Raw genomic sequence first — 25,841 nt, 5'->3', positions numbered from 1 at the left:
ATCAAGATGGCAGAGTAATAAGTAAATGCTGTGCTCTCCTCCTCCCATGAGTACATCAAAATTACAGCTAAATTATAGAACAACCACCCTTAAGATCACCTGAAGACAAGCTGAAGAGAATTCCTATAACTAAAGATATAAAGAAGAATTTGTGTCAAGATTGGTTAGAGAGGCAGAGATGCAAAACAGGCAGGCTCCACACCTAGGTGTGAAGGTTCAGAATCAGAAAAGATAACTCAGCTATGCAGGTCCTCCCTGAGGAGAGAGAGGGTCTCAGCCCCACACTAGGCTTCCCAGCTCAGAGCACCAGTGAGGGGAAGAGAAGTCCCCACGATAGCTGGCTGTGAAAATTACCAAGGACTCATTTGGGGTGAGATGGAGGGCTGCTGGGGACTCAAGCAACCTCTTAAAGGGGAGCAGCACAAATCACTCTCACAGACACTTGCCCTAAGCAGGTGCAGGCAGAAATACTGGCAGTTTCACGGATCCTTTGTTGAGCCCTCCCACCCAATAGCCTGAAGGTACAGGTGGGCAAATCTGAGTCTCCATCAATGTGGCTGACACAGCTCTTGCCCTGCCCTGGTGATTCCTTCACACCCTGTCCCCCCACCCCTTCTCACTCCTCTTTCAGAGGCTAATCCACACAAATGGCTGTCCTGAGCCCACACTGCAAACTTTCCTAAAATCTTTCAAAGGTCCATAAGCCCCAAACAAGCAGCTGCTGGCTTTGGACCACTTGCTAAGTGGCCCCAAAACCAGCAGTGGTGGCAACCAATCTTGGTTCATACCGTAACTACTCTGAGGCACCTGCAAGCACAGACAGCTAACAACCATGGATCATTCTGTAATGCCTACCAAGTGGTCCCAAGCCAGACACTGGGAGCAGCTGATCTTGGCCTAAACAGCCCTTCCTAAGTGGCCCCAGAATCAATACATGTGCTGGTTGGCATCAAACCACACCAGAATACCACTCAATTAGTGCCACATATCACTAATAGCAGTAGACTCAAAGGGTAGACTCAGCATGCACCAGAGCCCTTCTAAACCAAATCTTGCTCCATGGTGTCAGGCCCCATATAACAACTTGTCCGCTGTACTCATGGTCAGTCCTCACAGCCAGTCAGGCTGAGGGTCAGAGCCACCCACTGACATGCCAACAGAAATCAAGGCTCGACTACAACAGGTAAGCATGCACAACACACACGAGGAACACCCCAGGAGCACCCAGCTCAGGTAAACATGAAGACTGCGCCACTGGGCCCCACAGGACACCTACCACATAAGGCCACTCTTCCAAGACTGAGAGACATAGCAGATCTACCTAATACATAGAAATAAACACAGGGAGGCAGCCAAAATGAGAAGACACTGAAACATTTCCGAAATGAAAGAACAGGACAAAACTCCAGAAAAAGAATGAAACAAATGGAACAAGCAATGTACCTGATGCAGAGTTCAAAACACTGGATGTTCAATGAACTTAGGGGAAGATTAGATGATCTCAGGGAGAACTTCAACAAAGAGATGGGAAACATAAGAAAGGAGATAGAAAACATTAAAATGAACCAGTCAAACTGAAGAATACAATAACAGAAACGAAGACTACATTACAGACAATCAACAGTGGAATAGATGAAGTAGAGGTCAAATTCAAGATTTGGAAGACAGGGTAGCAGAAAACACTCAATCAGAACAACAACAAAAAAACTCTTTTTTAAAATGAGGATATTTTAAGGGACCTCTGAGACAACATCAAGCCTCACAAAATTTACACCATAGGGGAATCATGAGAAGAAAGAGAGCAGGGATTAAAAACCTATTTGTATAAATGACTGAAAACTTTCCTAACCTGGCAAAGGAAATAGACATATAAGTCGAGGAAGCACAGAGAACCCCAAACAAGACGGATCCAAAAAGGACCACACCAAGACACATTATAATTAAAATACCAAAGTTTGAAGATAAAGAGAGAATCTTAAAAACAGCAAGAGAAAAGCAGTCAGTTACTTACAAGGGAGCTCCCATAAGACTATCAATTGATTTCTCAATGGAAACTTTGCAGGAAAGAGGGACTGGCAGAAAATATTCAAAGTGATGAAAACTAAACACCTACAATCAAGACTGCTCTATCCAGCAAGACTATCATTTAGAATCAAAGGAGACATAAAGAGCTTCCCAGACAAGAAGAAGCTGAAGGAGTTCATCACCACCAAACCAGTATTACAAGAAATGTTAAAGGGACTTCTTTAAGGAGAAGAAAAAAATTAAAAATATGACTCAAAATATCGCAAAGAAAAAAAATTTCCTAACAAAGGCAAACACATCATAAAAGCAGTGAATCAAACAACACTAAAGCTAATGCAGAAGCTAACAGTAAATTAAAGGACACACAAACACACACAAAAAAGAATAATGACAAAAACATAAATATAGAGGGAGTGAATAAAAATGGTAGTGATTTTAAAATGTGTTCTTACTTAAGTGGCCATCAATTTAAAATAGACTGCTATAGACATAACTTGGCATATATGAAGCACATGGTAACCACAAACCAAAAATCTGCAAGGGATATACAAAAAATAAAGAGAAAGGAATCCAAACACAACACTACAGAAAACCATCAGCTTACAAGAGAGGAAGGGAATAAGAAAGTAACTGAGAACTACAAAAACAATCAGAAAACAATAAAATGGCAATAACTACATACCTAATGATAATTACTTTTTAATTATATTTTACTGATAATGCTATTACAATTGTCCCAATTTTTCCCCCTCTGCCCCCTTCCACCCAGCACCCCCCACTCCCTCAGACAATCCCCACACCACTGTTCATGTCCATGGGTCATGCATATGGGTTCTTTGGCTACTCCATTTCCTGTACTGTACTTTACAACCCCATGGCTATTTTGCAACTACCTATTTGTACTTCTTAATCCCTCACCTCTTCACTCCTTCTCCCATACCCTCCTGCCATCTGCCAACCATTGAAACACTCTGTATCAATGATTCTGTCTCTGGTCTTCTTGTTTGCTTAGTTTGTTATTCAGATTCAACTGTTGATAAATATGTATTTTTGCCATTTTATTGTTCTTAGTTTTGATTTTTTTCTTAAATAAGTCTCTTTAACATGTCATATAATAATGGTTTGGTGATAATGAACTCCTTTATATTTCTTTTGTCTGGGAAGCTCTTCAATTCTAAACGATAGCTTTGCTGGGTAGAGCAATCTTGGCTGTAGGTCCCGGCTTTTCATAACTTTGAATATTTCTTGCCAGTTCTTTCTAGCCTGCAAAGTTTCTTTTGAGAAATCAGCTCCTTTTCTCTTGTTGCTTTTTCTCGTTATGTTTAACCTTTGGCATTTTAGTTATGATGTGTGTTGGAGTGGGCCTCTGCATCCATCTTGTTTTGGACTCTCTCTTCTTCCTGGACTTGCATTTCTATTTCTTTCACCAAATTAGGGAAGTTTTCTTTCATTATTTTTTTCAAACAGATGACCAATTTCTTGCTCTTTCTCTTTTCCTTCTGGCACCCTTATGATGCAAATGTTGGAATGCTTGAAGTTGTCCCAGAGGCTGCTTACATTATCCTCATTTTTGTTTTTGTTTTTTATTCTTTTTTCTTCTTGTTCTCATTGGTTGTTTTTTTGCTTCCTAATGTTCTAAATCATTGACTTGATTCTCAGCTTCATCCACTCTACTGCTGTTCCCTATAAATTGTTCTTTATTTTAACTAACGTATCCTTCATTTCTAACTGGATCTCTTTTATGTCTTTGAGGCCCTCAATAAGTTCCTCAAGCATCCTTATAATCAGTGTTTTGAACTCTGCATCTGATAGATTGCTTATATCCATTTCATTTAGCTCTTTTTCTGGAGTTTTTATCTGTCCTTTGATTGGGGCAATGTTTCTTTGTCTCCTCATTTTGGCTGCCTCCCTGTGTTTGTGTCTATGTATTAGATAAAACTGCTTTGACTCTATGTCTTTGTAGTGTGGCCTAATGTAGTGGGTGTCCTGTAAGGTCCAGTGGCACAGCCTCCCCTATCACCCAAGCTGGATATTCAAGGTGTGCCCTTCGTGTGGGCTGAGCACCTCCTTCTCTTGTAGTTGAACCTTGATTGCTATTGGCAGGTCAATGCGGGGGATTCACCCAGGCCAGTCAACTGCAAGGATTGGCTGCGAACACTGACCACCAACCTCTGCCCTCTGTGGAAGGTCAGCTGTGCAAGAGCAGGGTGGTGGAACTCTAATGTGGTTTGTAGCTGTCCACTGGGTGTGTAGGCACTGGGGTTTCCTGGTGGGGGGGCGGGCAAAGTCAGTCCCCTTCTGTGCTTTTCCCAGGGCCACCCTGCCAGAGCTGTAAACAATCTGAGATGGCTGCTACTTGTGCTAAGCTTGGAGATTCCCAGGTGAAGCCAAGCTGTAAATTTAAGCTGGCTGCTGCTAGTGTCAGGCCTGGGGACACTTAGCAAGAGGTACTGGAGCTGGGGACTCACTGAGGCTGGCTCTTTGAAAGGATTTAGAAAGTTGTGAAGCAGGAGCCAAGACCAGTCACTCATATGGAAAAGCAATTTGTGTGGCCCCATAAGTTGGGTGGGGCAGAGTCTCTGGGGATCTACAAGGCAGGACAAATAATGTTATCTGGGTTGATGGAGTCTCAGATATAGCACCAGCCTGCTGGTTCTATGGCTCTGGGTGGGGAGGGTTCAGAAAAGGGACAATGGCCTCTGCTTGTCTTGATGCCAGACACTTCAGTTTCTCCCTTATGCTGCTGGTGCCTTTCAATATGCTACCCTGGTGCCAGAGCTCACAGGGAGTGAGTCTGAGTAAGTCCATGTGTGGGTTCTTTAAGAGAAACTATTTGAGACTCCAGAAGTTTCCTCCACTGACTCAACCTCTGCTGGGTTTTGCAGCCAGAAGTTCTGAGGACTTATCTTCCTGGCGCTGGAGGGTCTGGTGTGGGGCTGGGACTCCTTGCTACCAAGATCTCCCTGCCAAATTTTTATCCAACACACATGGGTGTGGTATCAATCCATTCTGTGTCTCTGCCCCTCCTACCAGTCTGAATGGATGTGGTTTCTTTAATTCTGTGGTTGTCGGACTTTCATTCAACTCAATTTCTAATGGTTCTGAGTGATGGCTGCTCTATATTTTAGTTGTAATTTTGATATGGTTGTGTGAGGAGATAAGCCATTTCTGACTACACTGCCATCTTGACCAGAAGCTCTCAATAATTGTTTTAAATGTAAATGGATAAAACGTTTCAATCAAAACAGGAATAGATATATACTATGGAATATTACTTAGTCATAAAAAAGAATAAAATATTACCATTTGTGACAACATGGATGTGCCTGAGGATATCAAGCTAACTGAAATAAGTCAGACAGAGAAAGACAAATACCATATGATTTCACTTATACATGAAATCTAAAAACCAAAATAAACAAATAAAACAGAAACAAACTCATAGATAAAAATAACAAACCAATTGTTGCCAGATGGGAATGGGGGTCAGGGGCTGGGTGAAAAAGATAAAGGGATTAAGAAGTACAAACTGGCAGTTACAAAATAGTCACAAGGGTGTCATGTACAGCTTAGGAAATACAGTCAATAATATTGTGATAACCATGTATGGTATCAGGTGGGGGCAAGACTTGTCAGGGGGCTATCATTTCATAAGTTTTATAAAAGTCTCACCACTATATTGTACACCTGAATCCGATATAATATTTAGTATCAACCATAATTAAAATGAAAGAAAATAATTTTTTTTTTAAACCAGATAAAATATTATTTTGGAAATCATCCAATCCATTTTAAGCTCCTCTTCCTTGGGGGGGGGAACAACTTTTCAATAATTCAAGTCTGGGAAAGAATTTTTCTGACATTAGAAAAAATGTACATACTTATGATAAGTAAAAGCATAATTTCAAAAATGTTTTAGAAGATTTACTAAAAAAAACATTAATTTCCACATTCATTTAACTGTTAATTTATAGTCTTATTAGACTAGATCTGATAAAAAATACTACCTAGTTATTTTAATTCCACATATTCAAATTCTTAAGAATTAAAAACAAATCTACTTTAATCACATCACTCTCATTCCTCGATCCACTCTAATTACACATCTGCACGATATGTGCGCAGAGTGCCTGAAAAATGCACCAGGCCGAAGGAAACACGTGCCACACTTCATTCTTCAAATGCGTTCCGTCTTAGGTAGTTCTCAGTCATTTTTGTGCTTCTCTCCACATGAAATATTTCAGTGTCCAGGAAGTAAAAACCTGCAAACAAATCCTCCATTGTTGTCCTAGCTCCATGTTTCTTTACAACTTCTTGTCCCACAGCAGTGGTGCATTTTGAAGAAAGCAATTCGGCCCACAGCCAGACCTTACCTGATATTACGTCACTTTAACCTAACCTCTCCCAAATGTTCAGTGCATAAAATACTTGGATTATAACATTACGGTTTTTTATCTTCTCAACTCCAAAGTGATGAGAGCTGCAAAATTAAAGAATTATTGTTTACAGCATCACAGTGATTCAAAGAAACCTGCAACTCTTGCCTGATCGTTTGCACCGTAGTGCCATGTAGAAGGTGCCATCTTCTGGGATTTTCAGGGTGCACAGAGCTACTTGCGATGAAGACTGTCTCCTCATTATTTGGGTAAAAGAAATAGCACCTTTAAAAAAGATGAATTTAAATTTGACTCCAAGCACTCATCCCAAAAGGCTTTCTGGAAATGCAATCCCAGTTGGAATTGCGACTTTCTTCTCCAAGGTCAAAAATATTGCCACAGAGCTCGTAGTTTTGTTTGGCATGAGCACGGGGAGCACGTGAGCACCAGTCACCTGAAAGCAGCTCAGAGACTGCGACTGGGGCTCTCTCTGTCATTGCTGCATCTGTGCGGTCCATGAGGCACATGACCTTTCACCCAGCGTGGGAACCTCATTGCCAGGCCACTTTCCCCTTGAAGTCCCTCTCTGATACCTTCCGGTCACAGTCCCTCAGGCTGGAAGGCTGGCTTTGGGCTTCCCATTTTTTACATCACTTCGCCCCTGTTTGGGGCATAAAGTTTTATGTTTTAATGTGGGAAAGATAAAAAGAACACGGGTAATTTTTTCCATTCTCAATAAATCTTGTCTTTCTGTTGCCGGGATGAGACCTCAAAACTTCTTAATCGAAGTAGCAAGGCTAAATATTAACTCTCCTTTTATGTTACCAGAATACGGTTCTTACGTTTTTCCCCACTCCTCTTGCCCCTAACACACACAGCTCACTCGGCCCGGCAGGGGTTAACCCGAGGACCGCGTGAGCACCCACCGCACAGCACGCAGAAGGCAAACACAAGCAAGTGGAGCACTCATCTTCCTAAGTACGCCTCTCACAATTTCTCTCCTTCAATGTCTGCCGGGACCAGTTGAAAGTTTTGCAGGACCATGCAGGTGAAAATGCAGGGTCCCTTTTTTAAAAAATTGTTAAAAGTTTCAAAAGGTAGCAACAGAGCATAAAGCGAAGGGCAAGTCCTTCTGTGACTGCCTGGCTCACAAGCCCTGCAGCGCCTTAGTTCGGGCCTTCATCCTCTGGCTTGTTATCCAACCACCTCTCCTACGACGTCACGTTTTGTCTTTAGACTTGCTCCCTTCCAAAGCGTCCTGTACACACCTCCATATAAAATGTCCCCAAGCAGGCGTATGGGTCTGTTACATCCCTGTTTAACCCCTTCAATAAATCCCCTACAGGACAATGTCCAAGTTATGCACATGGACTTCAAGGCGCTCCTCTATCCGGCTTCTTATTGGCTGGTTATCTCCGTCTTTCTACTTCCTGCTCCACACGCTAGGCTCCTCCTCCGTGTCGAAGTGCAATGCCATCTAGGTATCATGGGCTGAATCTTCAAACCACCACAGACAGTAAGAAAGACAACACTGGACCATGCTACACACAGAGGCTCCATTTCATGTTGTCAGACATCTGTCCTTCTAGAAGACACACAGCTGTGTCTTGTATCTGGTGTCTTCCTGGTATACAGTGAACATTTTTCCAGAAAGGAAGGAAGGAAGGAAGGAAGGAAGGAAGGAAGGAAGGAAGGAAGGAAGGAAGGAAGGAAGGAAGGAAGGAAGTTAGTTTTGTTTTTTTGTTTTTTTTTATATTTTATTGATTATGCTATTACAGTTGTCCCATTTCCCCCCTTCTCTCCCCTCCACCCTGTACCCCCTCCCACCCACATTTCCCCCTATAGTTCATGTCCATGTGTCATATTTATGAGTTCTTTAGTTTCTACATTTCCCGTACTATTCTTGCCCTCCCCCTATCTAATTTCAACCTACATTCTATGCTACTTATTCTCTATACCTTTTCCCCCTCTCTCCTCCTCCCACCCTCCTGCTGCTAACCCTCCATGTGCCCTCCATTTCTGTGGTTCTGTTCCTGTTCTAATTGTTTACTTAGTTTCTTTTGGTTTTGCTTTAGGTGTGGTTGTTGATATTTGTGAGTTTGCTGTCCTTTTACTATACATGTCTTTTCTTTATCTTCTTTTCTTAGATAAGTCCCTTTAGCATTTCATAAAATAAGGGCTTGGTGATGAGGAACTCCTTTAACTTGACCTTATCTGAGAAGCACTTTATCTGCCCTTCCATTCTAAATGACAGCTTTGCTGGATAGAGCAATCTGGGATGTAGGTCCTTGTCTTTCATGACTTGGAATATTTCTTTCCAGCCCCTTCTTGCCTGTAAGGTCTCTTTGGAGAAATCAGCTGACAGTCTGATGGGAACTCCTTTGTAGGTGACTGTCCCCTTACCTCTTGCTGCTTCTAAGATTCTCTCCTTCGTTTTTACCTTGGCTAATGTAATTATGATGTGCCTTGGTGTGTTTCTTCTTGGGTCCAACTTCTTTGGGGCTCTCTGAGCTTCTTGGATTTCTTGGAAGACTGTTCCCTTTGCCAGATTGGGGAAGTTCTCCTTTATTATTTGTTCAAATATGTGCTCAATCTGTTGCTTTTCCCCTTCCGATTCTGGTACCCCTATAATTCGGATATTGGAACGTTTAAAGGTGTCTTGGATGCTCTTAATCTTCTCCTCAATTTTTTGAATTCTTATTTCATCATGCTTTCCTGCTTGGTTGATTCTATCTTCCTTCTGGTCCACTGTATTGTTTTGAGACTCATATTCCTTCCTTTCACTATTGGCTCTCCTCCGTATGTCTTCCTGCATTTGTTTTATGGTACTCTGCATTCTTTCATCTAAATTTCGTCCAAAATCCACCAGTTCCGTGAGCTTTCTGATCACCAGTGTTTTGAACTGCACATCTGATAGATTGGCTAATTCTTGGTCGCTCAAAAGGATGAGTCCTGGGGGACTGATTTGCTCTGTTGAAAACATGGTTATTTTGTTTTGTTTTGTTTTCCCCCTTTCTCTCCTTTTTTTTTTTTTTTCTTTTTTCCGGCCTGGTTGCTCTTGTTACAGTGGGGGGGCGGAGCCTTAGGTGCTCACCGGGGCTGGGCACCCCGTCACTAGATTGTGACGTTATATGTGGGGTCGGGGAGGGAGCGGGAGTGGGGCGGGAGAAAACAATGGCGGCAGTTCCGTTCCCCTGGACTCAGACCCTTGTCTGGGCTTCCGGGCCGCGAGCTCTGCCCTGGTCCACAATCGCTGCCCCTCTGGGTCTGCCAGCCGCAGCTTGCGTACTCAGGGATCACCACTGCCTTCTTGCGCGCCCGATGGCTTTTGTGCCGATTTCGAGCCAAACCTTCCCCCGACCTCCGCGCGCCGCCGACCCGAGCCAGCCCCGCGGCCGGCTCGTCTTCTCCTACCAGTCCGGATGAACGCGTCTACTTCAACTTCTTGGCTGCCTGACTTCCATTCAGATAAATCCTCTGCCGGATCTGGGTGTTATTCTGGTAGTAAATTATTGTTGTAAATTATTGGTTTTCTAATCTTGGTTGTACGAGGGAGGAACGGTGCGACCACCTATTCCTCCATCTTGCCGGAAGTGATATGGAATCTTAAGAGGCCATGAATAGGAGAGTCTTTTCAACAAATGGTTCTGGGAAAACTGGATATACACATGCAAAAGAATGAAGTTGGACCCTTATCTAATACCACATACAAAAATGAAATAAAAATGTATCAAAGACCTAAAAGTATAAAACTTAGAAGAAAACATAAGGCAAAAACTTCACAACATTGTGTTTGGCAGTGATTTCTTGGAATTGACACCAAAAGCACAAGCAACAACAAAAAAAAATAAACAAAATGAACTTCATGAAAATTAAACCTGAAAATACCCAGAATATATAGAGACCTAAAACTCAACAATGAAAATAAAAAACAATTCAAAATGGGCAAAGAACTTACATAGACCTTTCTGCAAAGAATATAAGTATATGACATGATACTTGACATCAGTAATCATAGGGAAATGCAAATCAAAACTATAATGAGCCCTGGCCAGGTAACTCAGTTGGTTGGAGCACCATCCTGATATGCTAAGGTTGTGGGTTCAATCCCTGGTCAGGGCACATACAAGAAACAACCAATGAATGCATAAATAAGTGAAACAACAAATCAATCCTTCTCTCTCTCTCTAAAATCAATGAATTAAAAAATTAAATTAAAAGAATGATTTAGATGAATCTGAACAGACATCTCTCCCAAGAAGACATACAAATGGCTAACAGATATATAAAAATGTTCAATTTCACTAGCTATTAGGGAAATGCAAATCACAACTACAATGAGATGCCACTTCATACCTGTTAGAATGGCATCTACAAGACAGGTAATAACAAATCTTGGAGAGGCTGCAGAGAAAAAGGAACCCTCATTCACTGCTGGTGAGAATATAGACTGGTATAGCCACAATGGAAAACAGTATGGTGGTTCCTCAAAACATTAAGAATAGAGTTACAATGTGATCTAGCTATCCCTCTTCTGGGTATCTACCTGAAAAACTTGAAAATATTTATTTGCAAAGATATATGCACCTCTATGTTCATTGCAGCATTATTCACCATGGCCAAGACATGGAGACAACCACAGTATCCTCCTATAGAAGATGTGATATATATACACAACGGATACCACTCAGCCATAAAAAAGATGAAATACTGCCATTTGCAACAACATATTATGCTAAGAGAAATGTCAATCAGAAAAAGCTAAGAACCATATGATTTCACTCATATGTGGGATATAAACTGAAACTCAAAGACACAGACAGACAACAGCATGGTGGTTACCAGAGGGAAAGGGTAGAGGAGGTATTAAAGTGTAAAGGGGCCAAATATATGGTGACTCAGTAAGACAATCTGACATTGGGTGGTGGGAACACAATGCAATACACAGATCAAGTACCATAGAAATGTACACCTGAACCCTATATAACCGTATGAACCAATGTTACCCCAATAAATTTAATTACAAATGGTTATAATGGTAAATTTTATGTGATGTATAATTTATCACAATTTTTTTAATTGGGGAAAAAACATAATACAAATTCACACCAAATCTGATTGCAAAAATGGTAAAGGCTGACAAAACCAGGTATTGGTATGTATGTTTCTTACACTGATGATAGGAATGTAAATTGATACAATCTTTATATAGGGCAATTTGACAATAATGTAGTGAAGCTGAATTTGCATCTTGGCAATTCCACTTCTGTATAGAGATCCTGAAGAAACTATTGCACATGAATAAGGAGAGATACACAAAGTTGTTCACTACAGCACTATCCTTTAGAGCCACACAATGCAAGCTCCAAATTGCAGTCAATTAGAAATAGATCTATATCCCAATTAACAGCCAAGATAACTTAGATCTTCAAATTTAGAGGGAAATATATCAAATATACGATTTTAAGCAAAAAAGCAAATTGCATAATGATTGTACATTACAGCACTGTTTGTGTAAATGTTTAACCCATGCATTACTTTGGGATGCCCGCATAGGCAGTAAAAATGCAAAAATATAGAAGCAGTTATCTTTGGGGAAGGAAAGAAGTGAGATCAGGATGGAGTACAAAAGAGGAGTATGTCTGTATGGAACATTTATGTTAATCTGAGTGGTGAGTACATGGGTGTTTATTAGTATTTCTATATATTTGTTAGATGTTTGATACATTTCACTAAAACAAAGAGGATGCAGAACATTGGTGTTCCAGGAACTTCTAGATTTAATCTGGGATGATTTCCAAGTCATGTTGCATGAGTAGCAGCATTTTAAGCTATGCTTAATAAGTTTAACAGATTTCTAAAGTCATTTATCCCCCCCCACCCCCAAAATTTTGTTGATTCATCAAAAATAATGTTTGAAAGATGTTATCTACAATTATTTTTGCAAGTACTTACCAAATAAACAGAGATAGTTGGTTTCAGTCAATCTGGATAGTTTTGTGACCTGATTCAAGATGTTGTAAAGCTCTGTTGGTTCACATAAAACCAAACCATCCATCCTACTGGGAAGAAGCAATAATGTAAAGCTTCTATTTTATTTTAAATGAATGGTCAAAAAGTAAGATATTGAGTTAAACTCTTTCTTAACACATCTTCAAGCAAAGATAAGAGTAACCATGAACATGAGCAGGAAAGCTTCAAAATTTTGTAGCAAAACATGTGTAGAGAATAAAATATTGAACACAAATATGAAGCATATAAATAACAAGTAGGCTGTAAAATAGTCGCCAATTCATTTGTTCTTTTAGCATATAGTTACTGAGCACCTACTATATACCAGGCACTGAAAATTGTGGTAAATTAAACCTACCTTCATGAAAGTTACAGTCCAACATGGAATACAGACATTGGACAAAAAAATACCAATAGGAAAAGCACTATAAAAAAGTCAATGTCCCATGTAGGAGGAAGGCCTAACCTAGTGGGGGGGGGGGGCGGGTCAGAGAAGGGCTGTCTGAGATGTGATTGCTAAACTAAGGTAGGAGGCTAGGCAAAACTTAGCCAAGTGAAAGAGGGAAAAACGGTGAAAAAGAAGGCAAGAGCATTCATACCTTGTTGGGAACCATCCTGCCTGGCTCCAGAAGCTGTAAACCTGCCAACAGGTGAAAAGGCCCCATGCCTAGGAAACCTTGGGACCATAAGCCACTGAGGATACAAAACTTATCCTCCTGGCCAGGGTGAAGCCTCTGCCCCATTTTACTTCACCCTGCTTGGCTCCTGAAGGATGGCTGGATCATCAATGACAGGCAAGATTCCTCAAGAAAGGAACAACCTAAGACAGACACAGTTGTGAAGGGGCCATCAGGGAAGGACTTAGGGGATTGCAGAGAAGAGACAAAAACCCTCACCCCTCAGCTTTATCATAGCCTGAGTCCTCATTCTATCTCTAAAAAGTCTCCTAATCTCTTGGCTTCCTTGCTTCCCCTGCCTGATTCAGGCCTGAAACAATGCTGAAGGCGGATACAGCCCTGTGCACCCGGTTCCTGGCAAGGGGCAATCAGGCCTAAGAAACAATGCATAAAGTCCTGTGAAAACTGCTTTGCTAAGAATGTCCTCAATTTAAATGTTAAGTATCCAAGCACAAAATAAGTTTGTTTCCCAAGGTTTTATAGCCAACTGGCATCACCCTGTCTACCAGACCCTGACTCAAAAGGACCCCCGTGATCCCAGAAATGTTATCTGTAAACCACACCGCCTTTCTTCAATATGCATCCCTTTGCAAGCTAAACTCAATAAAGCCCATTGAGAGAAAGGCTAAATACCTTTCTCTTCTGAGAGACTGGTCAGCCTTTCCTCCCCAAGCAGATCATGTCTTGGTAGACTTATTCTCATCCACAGCAGCCAATACCTGAGAGAGTTCAAAGAGCCTGGTATGGCAAGACCAGAGAGTGATAAGGGAAGATCCTAGGGAGGCTTATGATAAAGATCATAAAGGTCACTGTTGGGTGGAGAATTGCTGATGTGGTTTAACAGAACTTCCCAGCCAACTCAGGCTCTGGCTCCAAACTGCAGGGCTGTACTTGAGATACTGGTTCCTGAGCATGACTGTCTCTGGTGCTTCAAGGACACTGAAGGAGAAGGGCTGGGCCTGTGCAGCAACTCCCTACAGGGAAGTCTCCTTTTAGCAGGGGTGGGGGCTGCATGGAGCTGCGCAGTCCCAGCAGGGGACAGGTGGAGAATTTGAATCCAGGGCTAGATAATCTTGATCAAAAACATTTAGGGTTCACTTCAAAGTTACCAGTATGGTGCTCCAGGGAAAGGCCAAATCCTGGACATGGTCCCCTGGATCATGTCTCACCTTCTCAAGGACTTGGCTCTCAGCTTCCCCTCCATCAATTTCAGCCTCTACATGGACCATTCCTATCAACACACAAATATCTTCTGTACCTATCTTTGTTCTCCTTTACAGCAAGACTTCTCAAAAGGGTGGTGTTGACTCACTGCCTCCACTTCCTCACCTCCAAACTGTTTAGGTCCTAATTCCAGCTATGCCACTTATTATGGGCTGCCTTATAGGGAGTAATTAGCCTCCATGTGCCTCAGTTTGCACGTCTGTAAAATGGAGTAATGTTAGCATTACCACTTCTACAAAATCAGCATAATAGAACCTACCTGTTGTGTGTGGGTTAATGAAATTGATGGGGAAAGTCAAGAGACAGAAGAAAAATTTTAGTTTTAAGTTATAGTTATTAAGCTTAGTAATTAATGCATGTAAAAAGCTATTGTTTCAGCACCAATCCAAAAGAACCTATGTACCCCAATGTTCATAGCAGCACAATTTACAATAACCTAGTGCTGGAAGCAACCTAGGTGTCCATCAGTAAATGAATGGATCAAAAAACTATGGTACATTTACACAACGGAATTCTGTGCAGCAGAAAGAAAGAAGGAGCTCCTACCCTTTGCAACAGCATGGATGGAGCTGGAAAGCATTATGCTGAGTGAAATAAGGCAGGCAGTGAAAGACAAATGCCATATGATCTCACCTTTAACAGGAACCTAAACAACAAGACAAACAAACAAGCAAAATATAACCAAAGACACTGAAACAGAGAACAGGCTGACAGTGACCAGAGGGGAGAAGGGAGGGAATTTCAGCGGAAAAGGGGAAGGGTTTACAGGAACAAGTATAAAGGACACAGACAAAAACTAGGGGAGGGGGTGGGAATGGGAGGGAGGTGGGGAGGACTGAGGGGGGTGGGCTGGGATGGGAGTAAAGGGCAGAAAACTGTGCTTGAACAACAATTAAAGTAATTTTTTTAAAAAAAGCTATTGTTTCAGGAACTGAAGTTTGACCCACCCTGACTCCTGGAGGCCACAAGCAATTCAACCTTTGTGTCCAGGAGGACTGCAAGCAATCAAGATGGTATCTGAGCCATTGTGCTCCAGGGAGAGACAGAGGTCAAAAGTCACTAGTCCACAGGGTCAACAGATGAAAGAATGCTGGGAAAAAAAAATGCAATAAAAGCTCGCACTGACTGCAGCTTTTATCTGATTAACCTTTTCCCTGAATTCCAAACCTCTTACTTACACTTTTCTTCTCCTTGTTAGAAGTGTTGATTTGAAATGAAATGTAACACTGTCTTTCAGAGTACATAACCTGCCATCTTCTCAGATGACCAGCCATCTGAATAAAGCACCCATCAAGATTCAGTCCCTGTCTCTATGTACTGGTTCTGGTGGTGATAAGCAGCATGAACACTGACTTTTCTGGTTTCAAAATTATATGCAAGGCATTCTGAGCAGGGAGGAGATAAATGCTCAGTAAGCGTTGGCTCTTGATACAAGCTTTTTCCCTAGAGCTTCTAACCCTGTCAAACCACAAAAACTTCTATCAAGGTCATCAACAGTGCCTATCTTGCTTAATCCATTAGTCACTTCTCTCTGTGCTCAAACGCTGGAGTCTCTTACCTGCATTTAACCCAGTTGAGCATTCCTCCTTCCCCAGCCCTCTCCACTTTCAGAACTACCACCCCCACACACACTATCCAGGCTTCCCTCCCACCTCTCAGACTGTTCCTGCTGTCTTCTTCGCAGGAGGCTCTCTCTTCAGGTAAGAATGCCCTTGGGCATAGCTATTTTTCTTCTCTATATTCTCACTCTAGGACAGGGCTTCTCAAACTCAGCAACACTGACATTTGGTGCCAGATAATCCTCTGTTGTGAGGGCTGACCTGAGCATCCCGGCCTCCACCCAGTGGTTGCCAGCAGCAAACCTCCCCCAATCCAGCTGTAAAAACCAAAAAAGTTTCCAGATGTTGCTGTGGCAGGAGACAGCATAGGAAGAACTCTGAGACTGCAATACTGTCACTGGCCAGCATTTAGCACCCTGGTTGCCGGGAAACGCCTTTTACCAAATAGGTAGAATAAATAGTAAACCGAGGCAGTAAGGAGGAAGGAGACAAGTCTCACATGCTAACTCAGCAGCCCTGAGCCTGGTCTGATAATATTGCCAGGAGTTCCAACATCACAAGAAACACTATGTTAGCAAGAAAGAAGGAAAGTCCTTGAAATTCCATGTAACATTTCCACTATCTGGGAAAGAAAGCCTTGAAACTGCTTTCATCCCAAGGCCTGAATGTGGGAGAGGGTCCCTGGTGCCCAAAGAAAGAGCCCATAAAACAACTTTGGTTAATTGCCTACCTCTGGTCACTATCTGTTTTACGAAGGAGTCCCTGATGCTTACAGAAAGAGCTCATATATAACTTTAGAAAGTGCCCCAATTTTAATTAACTGCCTCCTGTCATTTATTTATTTTACAAGATGAACAAATGGGGTCTGGAACAATATAAGAATTTGGGCTAACAGACCTCTACACATAGCTAAGTTTGGGTAGTCACATTCCCCCAGGAAAGCTGGCACCACATTTACCCCTTAATCAATATCTAACTTTTTCCCCTTCCATCCCACAAACTATGTAAGTCCTGAGAACAAAGGATTCACTCTCTCTCTCAGGGGCTCAGGGTGCTCTTGGCTCTAGGGCCACAGGGCCTCTGGCCACCCGGCCTCAGGCTGCCCAGGGAATTGCCACCCTGGTCTTCAGCCTCTCTTGCTTTTCTCACCCTGCTTTGCCCTGAAACTTTGCCTTTCACCCCCTACTCTACCCAGTCCTGTTCTCTTTCATGGAAAACAGGCCACTAATAAACTGATTACATACTACTAGATTTGCTGATATGTAATTCTTTATGTGCGTCAGCAAGAAGAACCAGGTCTCTCCCATCAACATTGCCAAATGTCCTTTGGAAGAAGAGGTATCAAAAACCCATTAATAGGATTACTGCTACCATCACCTTTTTCAATTGCCACTTTCTTTTCATCTGAATTTGAACTCTGGAGTTACTGTATTACGGTTTGGGGAGTTAAGGGGTTTTTTTGTTTGTTTGCTTCTTTTTCTTCTTCTTTTTAAAAATCTTTTTGCTTTGTGTTAGGATGTTCTGATCTGATATTTGACATGAACACAAAGTGCTAGATGCTCCCATTGATTTGTCAGATGGGATGGGGAAAATATAACAGTTCTTTGGCAATGTCCTTTATAATAATGGTTTGACTTTTTTCTTTTGAGAAAATCTTTTTTCCCAGTGTATGCTTTTTCCCTTTTTGACCAGTCTCCTTATCATTTGCTGTAGGTGACCTATTTTGCATTTATATAGCCTATGTTGCAAGTCAGTTTCATCTAGTAAACTGAAAAATTATTGCTTAATTGAAAAAATGCTAGCTGAGAACCACCACTCTAAAATCTAGTGTCTAGGTGATTCATCTCACCCATTGTATACAAATGAGTCCCAAACTGTACCCCGGCATAACCTCCGCACTAAGCTCCAGACTCCACTTAGACATCTAATTGGCATCTCAAATATAACATAACCAGTAGAGGACTTTTAATTCACACATGCCCACACCTCCATACATGTTTATCTTTTCGTCTTCTCAGTAAATAAACATGCACCATTATTCACCTGGTAATACAAGTCCCTAATTCCTGCTTCACTCTGCCCCTCGCATCCAATCCAGTAGCTCTATGACCTAGATATATTCCAAATCCATCTACTTCTTTCCATCTCAAGGGCAAACATTCTAAACCAAGATATTATCATCTCTCTCCTGATGGTATAATTCTTGCCAACTGGACTTCTTGCTTTTTCCCTATAGTCTAATCTTCACATGTCAGTAAGGGTGATGTTTTCAAAATATGTTTCTTTGTCTTCACCTTACTTGTCATTATCTGACATTATCACTCATTTCTTTGCTGGCTTTATCATCAGTCTCCTCCCCCTGGAATGTGTGGCTCATTAGGACAGGGATCTTGCCCTTCTAGTTCACTGCTGTAGCATCGCCCAGTGCCCAAGATTTCTGGTACAGAGTAGTGCCAGGAAGTAGTGCCAGAGTAGTGCCAGGAATAAATTAGTCACCATTCCTGCCTTCACCAATGGGGCCAGGCATCTTGACCTGATGCCATACATATAGCTGTCACACATAGATCCCTCCTTAAGACCTCTCTTTCCAACTCCCAGTCAGGTCCTCTGCCTCCAAAAGCCCTGTCCCGAGGCCATCTGGGAGGTGGTTAATGTAGAAAACTGAGGACGGACTTTAGGTCTAGTTCACAATTTCGTTAAGCCAACCTAAAAGCTGGCTCCTAACCTATCTGGCCTATCGCTCACACCCATCCTCAAGCTCCCACCTACTTTTCCTCATTACAACCTCCATCTCTTCATTCACCAAGGATTGGCTCTGGGAAACCAGGTAAAAACCCAGCCCCAGGGATCAACTTCTTCAGACTTCTCTCCTTCCCAAAGGCAGCACTTTCCCTGGTCAGGCAAGAACTGCCCCTCCTGTGCTGGTAAAGTGCAGGAAGGATGGAAGCAGTCCCTGAACCTCACAGCACGGTTCTGAGAGGTGACACAGGCCCTTGAGCTCAGACCAGGGGCACTGCTAGCCTGGGTGAGTGGAGGACTGAGTGCTACATCCCTTTCACACTATTCTGAACTCTGCAGGGTTTAAGAGTTCTGGCTCCACCGTTTGAGCCTTAAGAATATTTTGATATTGTACTTTTACATAAAACCATTAAACTACTTTTGAGTTTTTGCCAAAGTATTTTCCTTAATGAATTCCTTTGAGCCAATTTAATTCTTTGGTTTGCAGGCCATCACTCAATCCACAGAGCCACACCAGGCAGGGCTCCAATTTAATTCTTTAATTGCTTTCCTGTATTTCAGAGTTAACTAATTCCAATTTTTTCACTTTGCATTTTGTTAAACCAAGATTATGTTTCCCAACATCAAGTCTTTTTTCCATGTGAATTTTACAATAAAAATGTGCTTCCTCAATCAGAGTTTACCTCATGTGGTTTCTGCGACTGTAAGTTTCATGTGTACCAATTATTTCTATCAAGTCTTGTTTTCCTGGTGACCTGTTCAAAACAGTGGAGTCAAAATGGCAAGTTTAAGATATTCCCCTTGGGACTCTTTCAGCACAGCAGAGCTCTTCTTAAGAGACTTTCAGGGTGTTTAGTGTTCTTGAGAAATTCATGAACATGTAGGTGGGAAGGGAGGTCTGAGGGAGCACCTTCTGGGGGTCTGGTGTAAGGTGATGAGAGACTGAACTTCCTATTAATTGGCCCATCTGGGAAAGCCACACAGCTTTTTAGGTGGCAAGGAAAGCCACCTACTCTCTCCTTCAGGGGAACAGTGTGCCAGCACAGGCCTTGTCCCTACACACTGACACCCCAAGTAGGAAGGTTCTTCATCCTCCCTGTGATGGCCTGAACTGTAAACCAGGGGGTTTGTATGTAGCTCTCTCCCAGTCAGCCCAGAGCTGCCCTGCAGCTGGGCTGGCGAGCTCAGCTCCACTGAGAGCACGAATCTATAGTTGAGAAAAGCAGCTAATTAGGAATGGGTTGCATAGCCTGAGACTACAGGGGAAACTGGCTGGACCCACCCTTTCTCCTGCCTCCCTGCTCCTGATCAACCCCTGGGGCCTTCCGTTCTGACTGACAGCATCACTGCCAGAGACTGGGCCTGATCCCAGGCTTCTTACAGGAGTTCCAGGACACTGAGAGCTTGGTCTGATACTCATCCCCATCAGTCCGGGTGGACCCAGTTGGTGGGCATTTGCTTCTGGTGGAAAAGACACATCACTTAATGCTCCTCAAGAAGCCAGACCATGAACTTCACTTTGGGCTCCTGACTCAGGCTGAGCGGGGACCAGAGGATTACACAGATATGAGTCAGGGTCCACAGCCAACCTCACTACCCACTGGTTCTCTATGGAAAACTAAGGCTGTGCCAGTGTGACCAAGGCTTAAATACAGTGACAGGTGTCAATGCCCTCACGTACAAACTGAGGCAGTAAAATGCACTGGAAAGGTTGTAGGAATGTTACAACCTTGAGATAACTGATATGAACTGCCCAGCACTTGGGCCTGGCATACAGCAGGAGCTGAAGAAACAACAGTTCCTTTATTCCTATACTATCTCTCTCTTTTCAACCCACCGAGGAGCCTGTGATGGCTACAACTCCAAGAGACAGAAAGCACCATTCAAAGAATCTCAAGCCAAAGACCACAGCAGGATCTGGCCAAGTTTATAAGTAATGAAGGGCAGAGGGTGTTGTCTGAGGGTCTTTCCTTGATTCCAGCCTGACACTTTCTTGTGGCCTGAACCTTGAAAGCTAGAGGTTGTGGTCCAAGGCCGCAGTACCCTAGAGCTTCAGAGGCTGCAGAAGTGGTTCTGAAAACTCTCAGTTCAGAGGGGCACCAAGTCCTATTGTTAGTGATTGCCAGTATCTCTGTATTTTAGAAGTGGCAGGCATGGGCCTAAAGCCTAGACTCAGCTGCTCATATCCCTGCCCCTTGTCTTCTATCTTGCCTTCACTTCCATGTTCCCAGACCTAGGGCCTCTGCACCCAAGAGGTACCTACTCATTCTGTGAGGCTGACAGGCCTACCCATGCAGCAACAGCGAGTCAGCTCTAGGAGGTAAGAGCTGCTGAACTGCAATACAGTCTCACAAAGGCTATGGCCACCACATCTGGTCTCACCTCCTCTACCTCCAGCACCTACTTTTCCTTTGCTCCTTAACTGGCCTCAGGCCCCATCTTCTGCTCCTCTCACATGGGTCATTGGCCCTGACTAGGCTCTGAACTCAGCTTTGCTCTCACTTCCCTGACCTCTGACTGGTCTAGAAGACTGAAGGTCCTGCTCCCAACTTAGAGCTGCTACCCTCAGTGACTCTCAGCTCTTGAGAGCTCTTTGCCAGCAGCTTCCTGCTGCCTCTGCTGCTGCCAGTCCACCACCTCATAGTCGTTCTGCTGGAACGCATCTTGGAGAGCCAAATCCTTCTGACTTGAAGCAGGTATGGGCCACAAATAAAAGTTAAAGCTATTTACCTAAATATGGTGCTTTTTAAAAATATATGCCCCCATTTTCTAATACCCTAGAGCATCTGGAGAAAAATAAAGAAAACTCTCATGCAAGGTGAATGATTAACACTTTCCTAACTCAGTTTTAGCTCCAAGCATCTGAAAGATTTAAAATATTTCACTTGAGGTTCAATTTTAGGGTTGAAATGAAGGCAGATTATTATATAATATGCGTACCTAAAAGCAAAAATCTGATAGCTCATGACCGTGGTCAGGATATGTGGATGTGTGTGGCTTGTGTATTTGTGGGGGTAGAGCAAAGTGGGTGTTGATGTATTTGCATACTGTGTATAAAAATATACAATGAAGAACAAGCAAAATAAATCTATGGTGATAGTAATCAGGAAGTAGCTGTCTTGGGGGACTGATGAAAAGAAGCATGAGGAAATTTTCTAGAATGAAACGTTCTATAGCTTATTTGGAGTGGAGGTTACAGGGTATAAACTGTCAAAACCAACCAACAGAACACTTAATATTGGTATACTGTATCATATGTAAACTATATGGCAACAAAAAATGAAAATCCCCTGCATAGATCCATGGGTTTATGTATTCAAAGATGTAAATACACAGGTGTGTATACGGATGTGCATCTGTGTGTAGAGCCCCACCTGTATGTCTATGACCCCAGTATGGGGTCTGGGCATAGGAATCCATGAGGACACAGGCACACAGAAAGTACACACTACAGAACTTCAGCTTGGCCCCCACAGCCACCAGCTTATCCTTTTCTCATCATTCCTCATTTGCCCAGCATTTCCCGAAAGCCTACAACTCTTATCCAAACCTCCTCACCCTCTTGTGGTCCCAGTTGAGCAACTTCTCTGTAATTTTCTAGTTCTTACTGGGAAGGTTAAGGTTACTAGGTGTGAAAGGCCCTCCCCCCCCCCGCCCCCCCCCCCGCCCCCGCTCTCTGGCTGTCCATACAGCTTTCTCCCAGAGTCAGAGGGATAAACATCCTCTGACCTCATCTTCTCCTACCTAATCCTTCCTCCTCCCCCTCTCCCAATAGCCCTCTCCTTTAGACATCTCAAAGCTCACCCCCTCTGTTAGCGTCCTTCTTTCTTTTTCAAACATTTACAAGTCTCAGCTTTCTTGAAACAATTCATGAAACCAGAAAGAAAACCCCTAGAATAATTTGGCATGTGTCCTCTGAAGCTTGTGCAAGCACAGGGGCTGATGCTGGGCCCCCAGCTAGAAAAGTCTGAGGCCGTTAACAAAGCAGAGAGGCAGCTGCATTTGAAATTGTCTGCATCCCCAGATTTTGCTAAGGCAAAAGATACATTAGGGTGTCCTATAGACCAGATGTGGGCCAGGCAGGAGAGGCCAACTAGAAGCCATCTTAAATGGACTTTGCCCAAGAGGGGCTACCTGAAGGAACAAGGGACCAACTGCAGGTAGTGGGGAATTCAAGAAACCAGGAGCTGAGGAAGCAACTGAAAGCAGCAAGATAAGTGTAACCACTAGGTCAAGAGAACTGCAGTAAGAGAGATCCACAAAAGTGCTGCATGGAGGAGTCAGCTAAATTCTCGCCAAACCCAGAAAATACAAATGCCAGATGATAGAGATCTTTCCTGCCCCTATCTCTACTCTTACATCCCCCTCCCTCAATACTGATGGCTCTGAAGCCTCCATCTGCATGGTGTGGGGGTTGAGGGGAGGTGAGAAAGCGAGATGGAGAGATACAGAAGTCATCCGCCCCCTATCCAAAAGTGGAGCCTAACTAAAGCTCGAGAAGAGACACTTTAACTTTGAATTAAGTTCAGAGTTTTGACTATTAATGTGATCTGGACATTTAGGCTATTGCAATAAGTCTGTCTGTCCTGGTGACCAGATATAATCCAGGGGCAAATAAAAATTCCTAGAAAGAGCAGGGATGAAGACATAAAGTTTTTATGACTGCACTAGGCTTCTTGAATACAGCCCTGCGTGTAGCAGTTACACATACAAAACAGAGCACAGCACCTGGCAGTCATTGCTCGATACAGCTGCTGTTCCAGGCTGTTATGAACTATCTTGGGATTTAAAGGGAAGCAAACAGGAACTGCATGTAAGGACACCCTTGCTGCTGAGCTGTCTGGGATGGCCCCAGTAAAGGACGTGGCAGGTAGTGAGGTGTTGTGGAGATGCTGACAGGGCTAACTTGGCTTCTCTCATGGCCTCAACTTTCCCTTCTATAGAGATGACTTCAGGCCTGGTTTTCTCCTGTGTTTCAATCCCACATTTCTTCTTGGAAGTAATTCCCCATTTGTCCACTGATTATTTCTTCATGGACAACTCATCATCACTTCCAATTCGGCCCATCTAAAATGGAGTGCTATTTTTTTTATTTATCTAGCCAACTCTTCTTCCACACAACCCCAGAATTCCCTGTTTCTGTACATACATACTTCTCTCAGACTGATATTCCACATCCTTTTCATTCATTTCTTAAACCCAGATGGGCATAAACCCTCGATTCTTCCCATGAGTCTGTTCCCTCTTTTGGCCCCACATTCTCTATGGTGCCGTTATCATTAAGATCTTTATCACCTCTTAAGATAACCTCCTACACAATCTCTCCACCCCCCACATTTTCCCTGTGGAATCTTTAGCTTGCACAGGTCAGTCTAATCTTCTTCACAGTTCTGATGGCAGCATACAGGCCTTTGATAAACACTTACTTCCCAAGGAATAAAATACAAACTCAGCTAACATTTATAGGCCCTGCACAATCTGGTTTCTCCAATCTGCTTTTTCCAGATTTATCTAAAAACATTCAACTCTCTCCCATTTCAAAGTGTCACTCCCAGCCTGGTCAGTGCCGGGCAATAAAGACGGAGAGATGAAAGACATACCTGACCTCAAGGTGCTCAAAGTTCTAGTGGTAAGATAGAGAGGCAAATGATTAACCAGAGAACGTGGTCAGTGGCAAGATGAAGGGCATTGCTCCTCCTCGTGTCCCCACTTCATCAGGAATTATCTGTTCACTGTCCCCTAAACATAGGCCTAGGCTTTCCTACCTCTGGGTTTTCCTTTGGGCTCTTTTCTTCTTTAAACATTTTCCATTGTTAAATGCCCAGCTCCTAGCACCCTTCCTTTGAGAATTCCAATGCCCAAGGATCTCTTCCTCCTCTGGAGTTGAATAGGTCCTTCTCTTTCTATGTCTCTCAGCTTAGACATTTCATGCTTCAGAGTCCTCTCTCACAGGGCACCTACTCACACCCCAAAGCTAGGTTAGATACACCTCCTCTCTGTTCCTACAGTACCTCATAACTCTCCTAGCGTTGCCCACATCAATTTACCTCTTTCCCACCACACGCTGAGTGTCTTGAAGGCAGAAAAATGCGTGGGTCTTGCTCACAGTTGAATACCCAGCTCTAAGATGGGGCTGGCACATCTTAGTAGCTCAATAAACGAGTGTAAGGGCCGGAGAAAATAGTAAGCCAGTCACCAGGCAGGCACTCCCTTGTCTTTAGCACTCATGCTAACTTTCTTTTCACTCTGCTTTCCAAACTAACCACCCTTTCCAGGCAAGCTGAGTCATCAATCCCCCACCGGCCCCGCTGGGATAATGCATTCCTCTCTCAAGGCAACAAACTGCAACACATCTGTCTGCCCCACTTGACTCAGCTTTCTGAGGTGAGAGCAAGGTTTCTCTGTATCCCCAGAAAATAGCGGGGTGGGGTGGGGAGAGGCTCGAAGCTTAAATTTAATTTATAAATTTAAATTATGAACACCTCTTGAGCAGATACCATCTCTTTACTTTGTCTGAGTGAACTCTGAATAAAGACCCTTAGCCGCAGCCAGTTTCTTCGTCCCTAAAGCAGAAACAATGCGGCCAAGTGCATAGCAGTGCTGGGCAAAGCTGAGATGTAGGAACTGGGTGACCACATTAGTTACCTAGATACCGGTTTCGTCCTAACACAAGGCTGTTGTCCTGTAGGGCTCATTGAACAGTGCCCAGCGCTAAGTCAGTGCTTAGGGTCAGCCATTCTCAGTTGTGGTGTCTCGGTGGTGGCACCTCGAGGGACAGTGGCTGGGCGGTACGTGTGTGTAAGCAGGGAAGTGCATGGAGTGACAGATTAGAACCCCCCATCCTCCCACCCTACCCCCGGGACTGTCGAGCTCTCTTCCCCTCGCTCCTTTCCTTTCCTGAGTTTTCCAGAGCTCGGAGCCCCCTCCTACTACCGGGGGCAGGAGGAGTAAGTCTGGCTGAGGTAGGGGGCTCGGATCTTGGCCGGTCTCCCAGTCAGAGCCTATGTCTGGAGCCCCACCTGGAAAAAGGCTCCTCTAAAGCTCTTCCAGCCTAAACCTCGTCCTCTTCCACCTCTTGGGAGAGGGGCTCTCTCTCCCACTCCGACAGCTTCTCCCGGACGGGCTTCACGACACTTCAGAGGGGTTAATGCCCAGCCTCAGGCTAAACTCAGAAGAAGCTAGGAGAGCCACTGCGACTTCCTTTGCGACAGCCGGATCTGACCGTGACC

General features: G+C 43.4%; 1 protein-coding gene across 3 annotated transcripts in view; it reads right to left on the bottom strand.

Moving 5' to 3' along the window:
• Nucleotides 1-25,826, bottom strand: part of STYXL1 (serine/threonine/tyrosine interacting like 1) — a 62,900-nt gene extending 37,074 nt beyond the window's left edge. The window contains exons 1-3 of one of the 3 annotated variants that reach the window (XM_036020794.1): nt 25,632-25,773; nt 24,660-24,762; nt 12,357-12,460 (exon numbers count right to left, since the gene is read on the bottom strand). In XM_036020794.1, coding sequence (XP_035876687.1) covers nt 12,357-12,460; nt 24,660-24,754 — 199 coding nt within the window. In that variant the 5' untranslated portion in view covers nt 24,755-24,762; nt 25,632-25,773. Of the gene's footprint in view, nt 1-12,356; nt 12,461-24,659; nt 24,763-25,631 lie in introns of all 3 variants that reach the window. The other 2 variants (XM_028522166.2, XM_036020795.1) reach the window with 2 other exon arrangements.
• Between the last annotated feature and the right edge of the window lie 15 nt (nt 25,827-25,841).

The sequence above is a fragment of the Phyllostomus discolor genome, chromosome 3 (genome assembly GCF_004126475.2).
Source record: "Phyllostomus discolor isolate MPI-MPIP mPhyDis1 chromosome 3, mPhyDis1.pri.v3, whole genome shotgun sequence".
NCBI lineage: Eukaryota > Metazoa > Chordata > Mammalia > Chiroptera > Phyllostomidae > Phyllostomus > Phyllostomus discolor.
The sequence above is the reverse complement of the archived record's forward strand: the minus strand, read 5'-3'. Positions and strand labels throughout refer to the sequence as shown.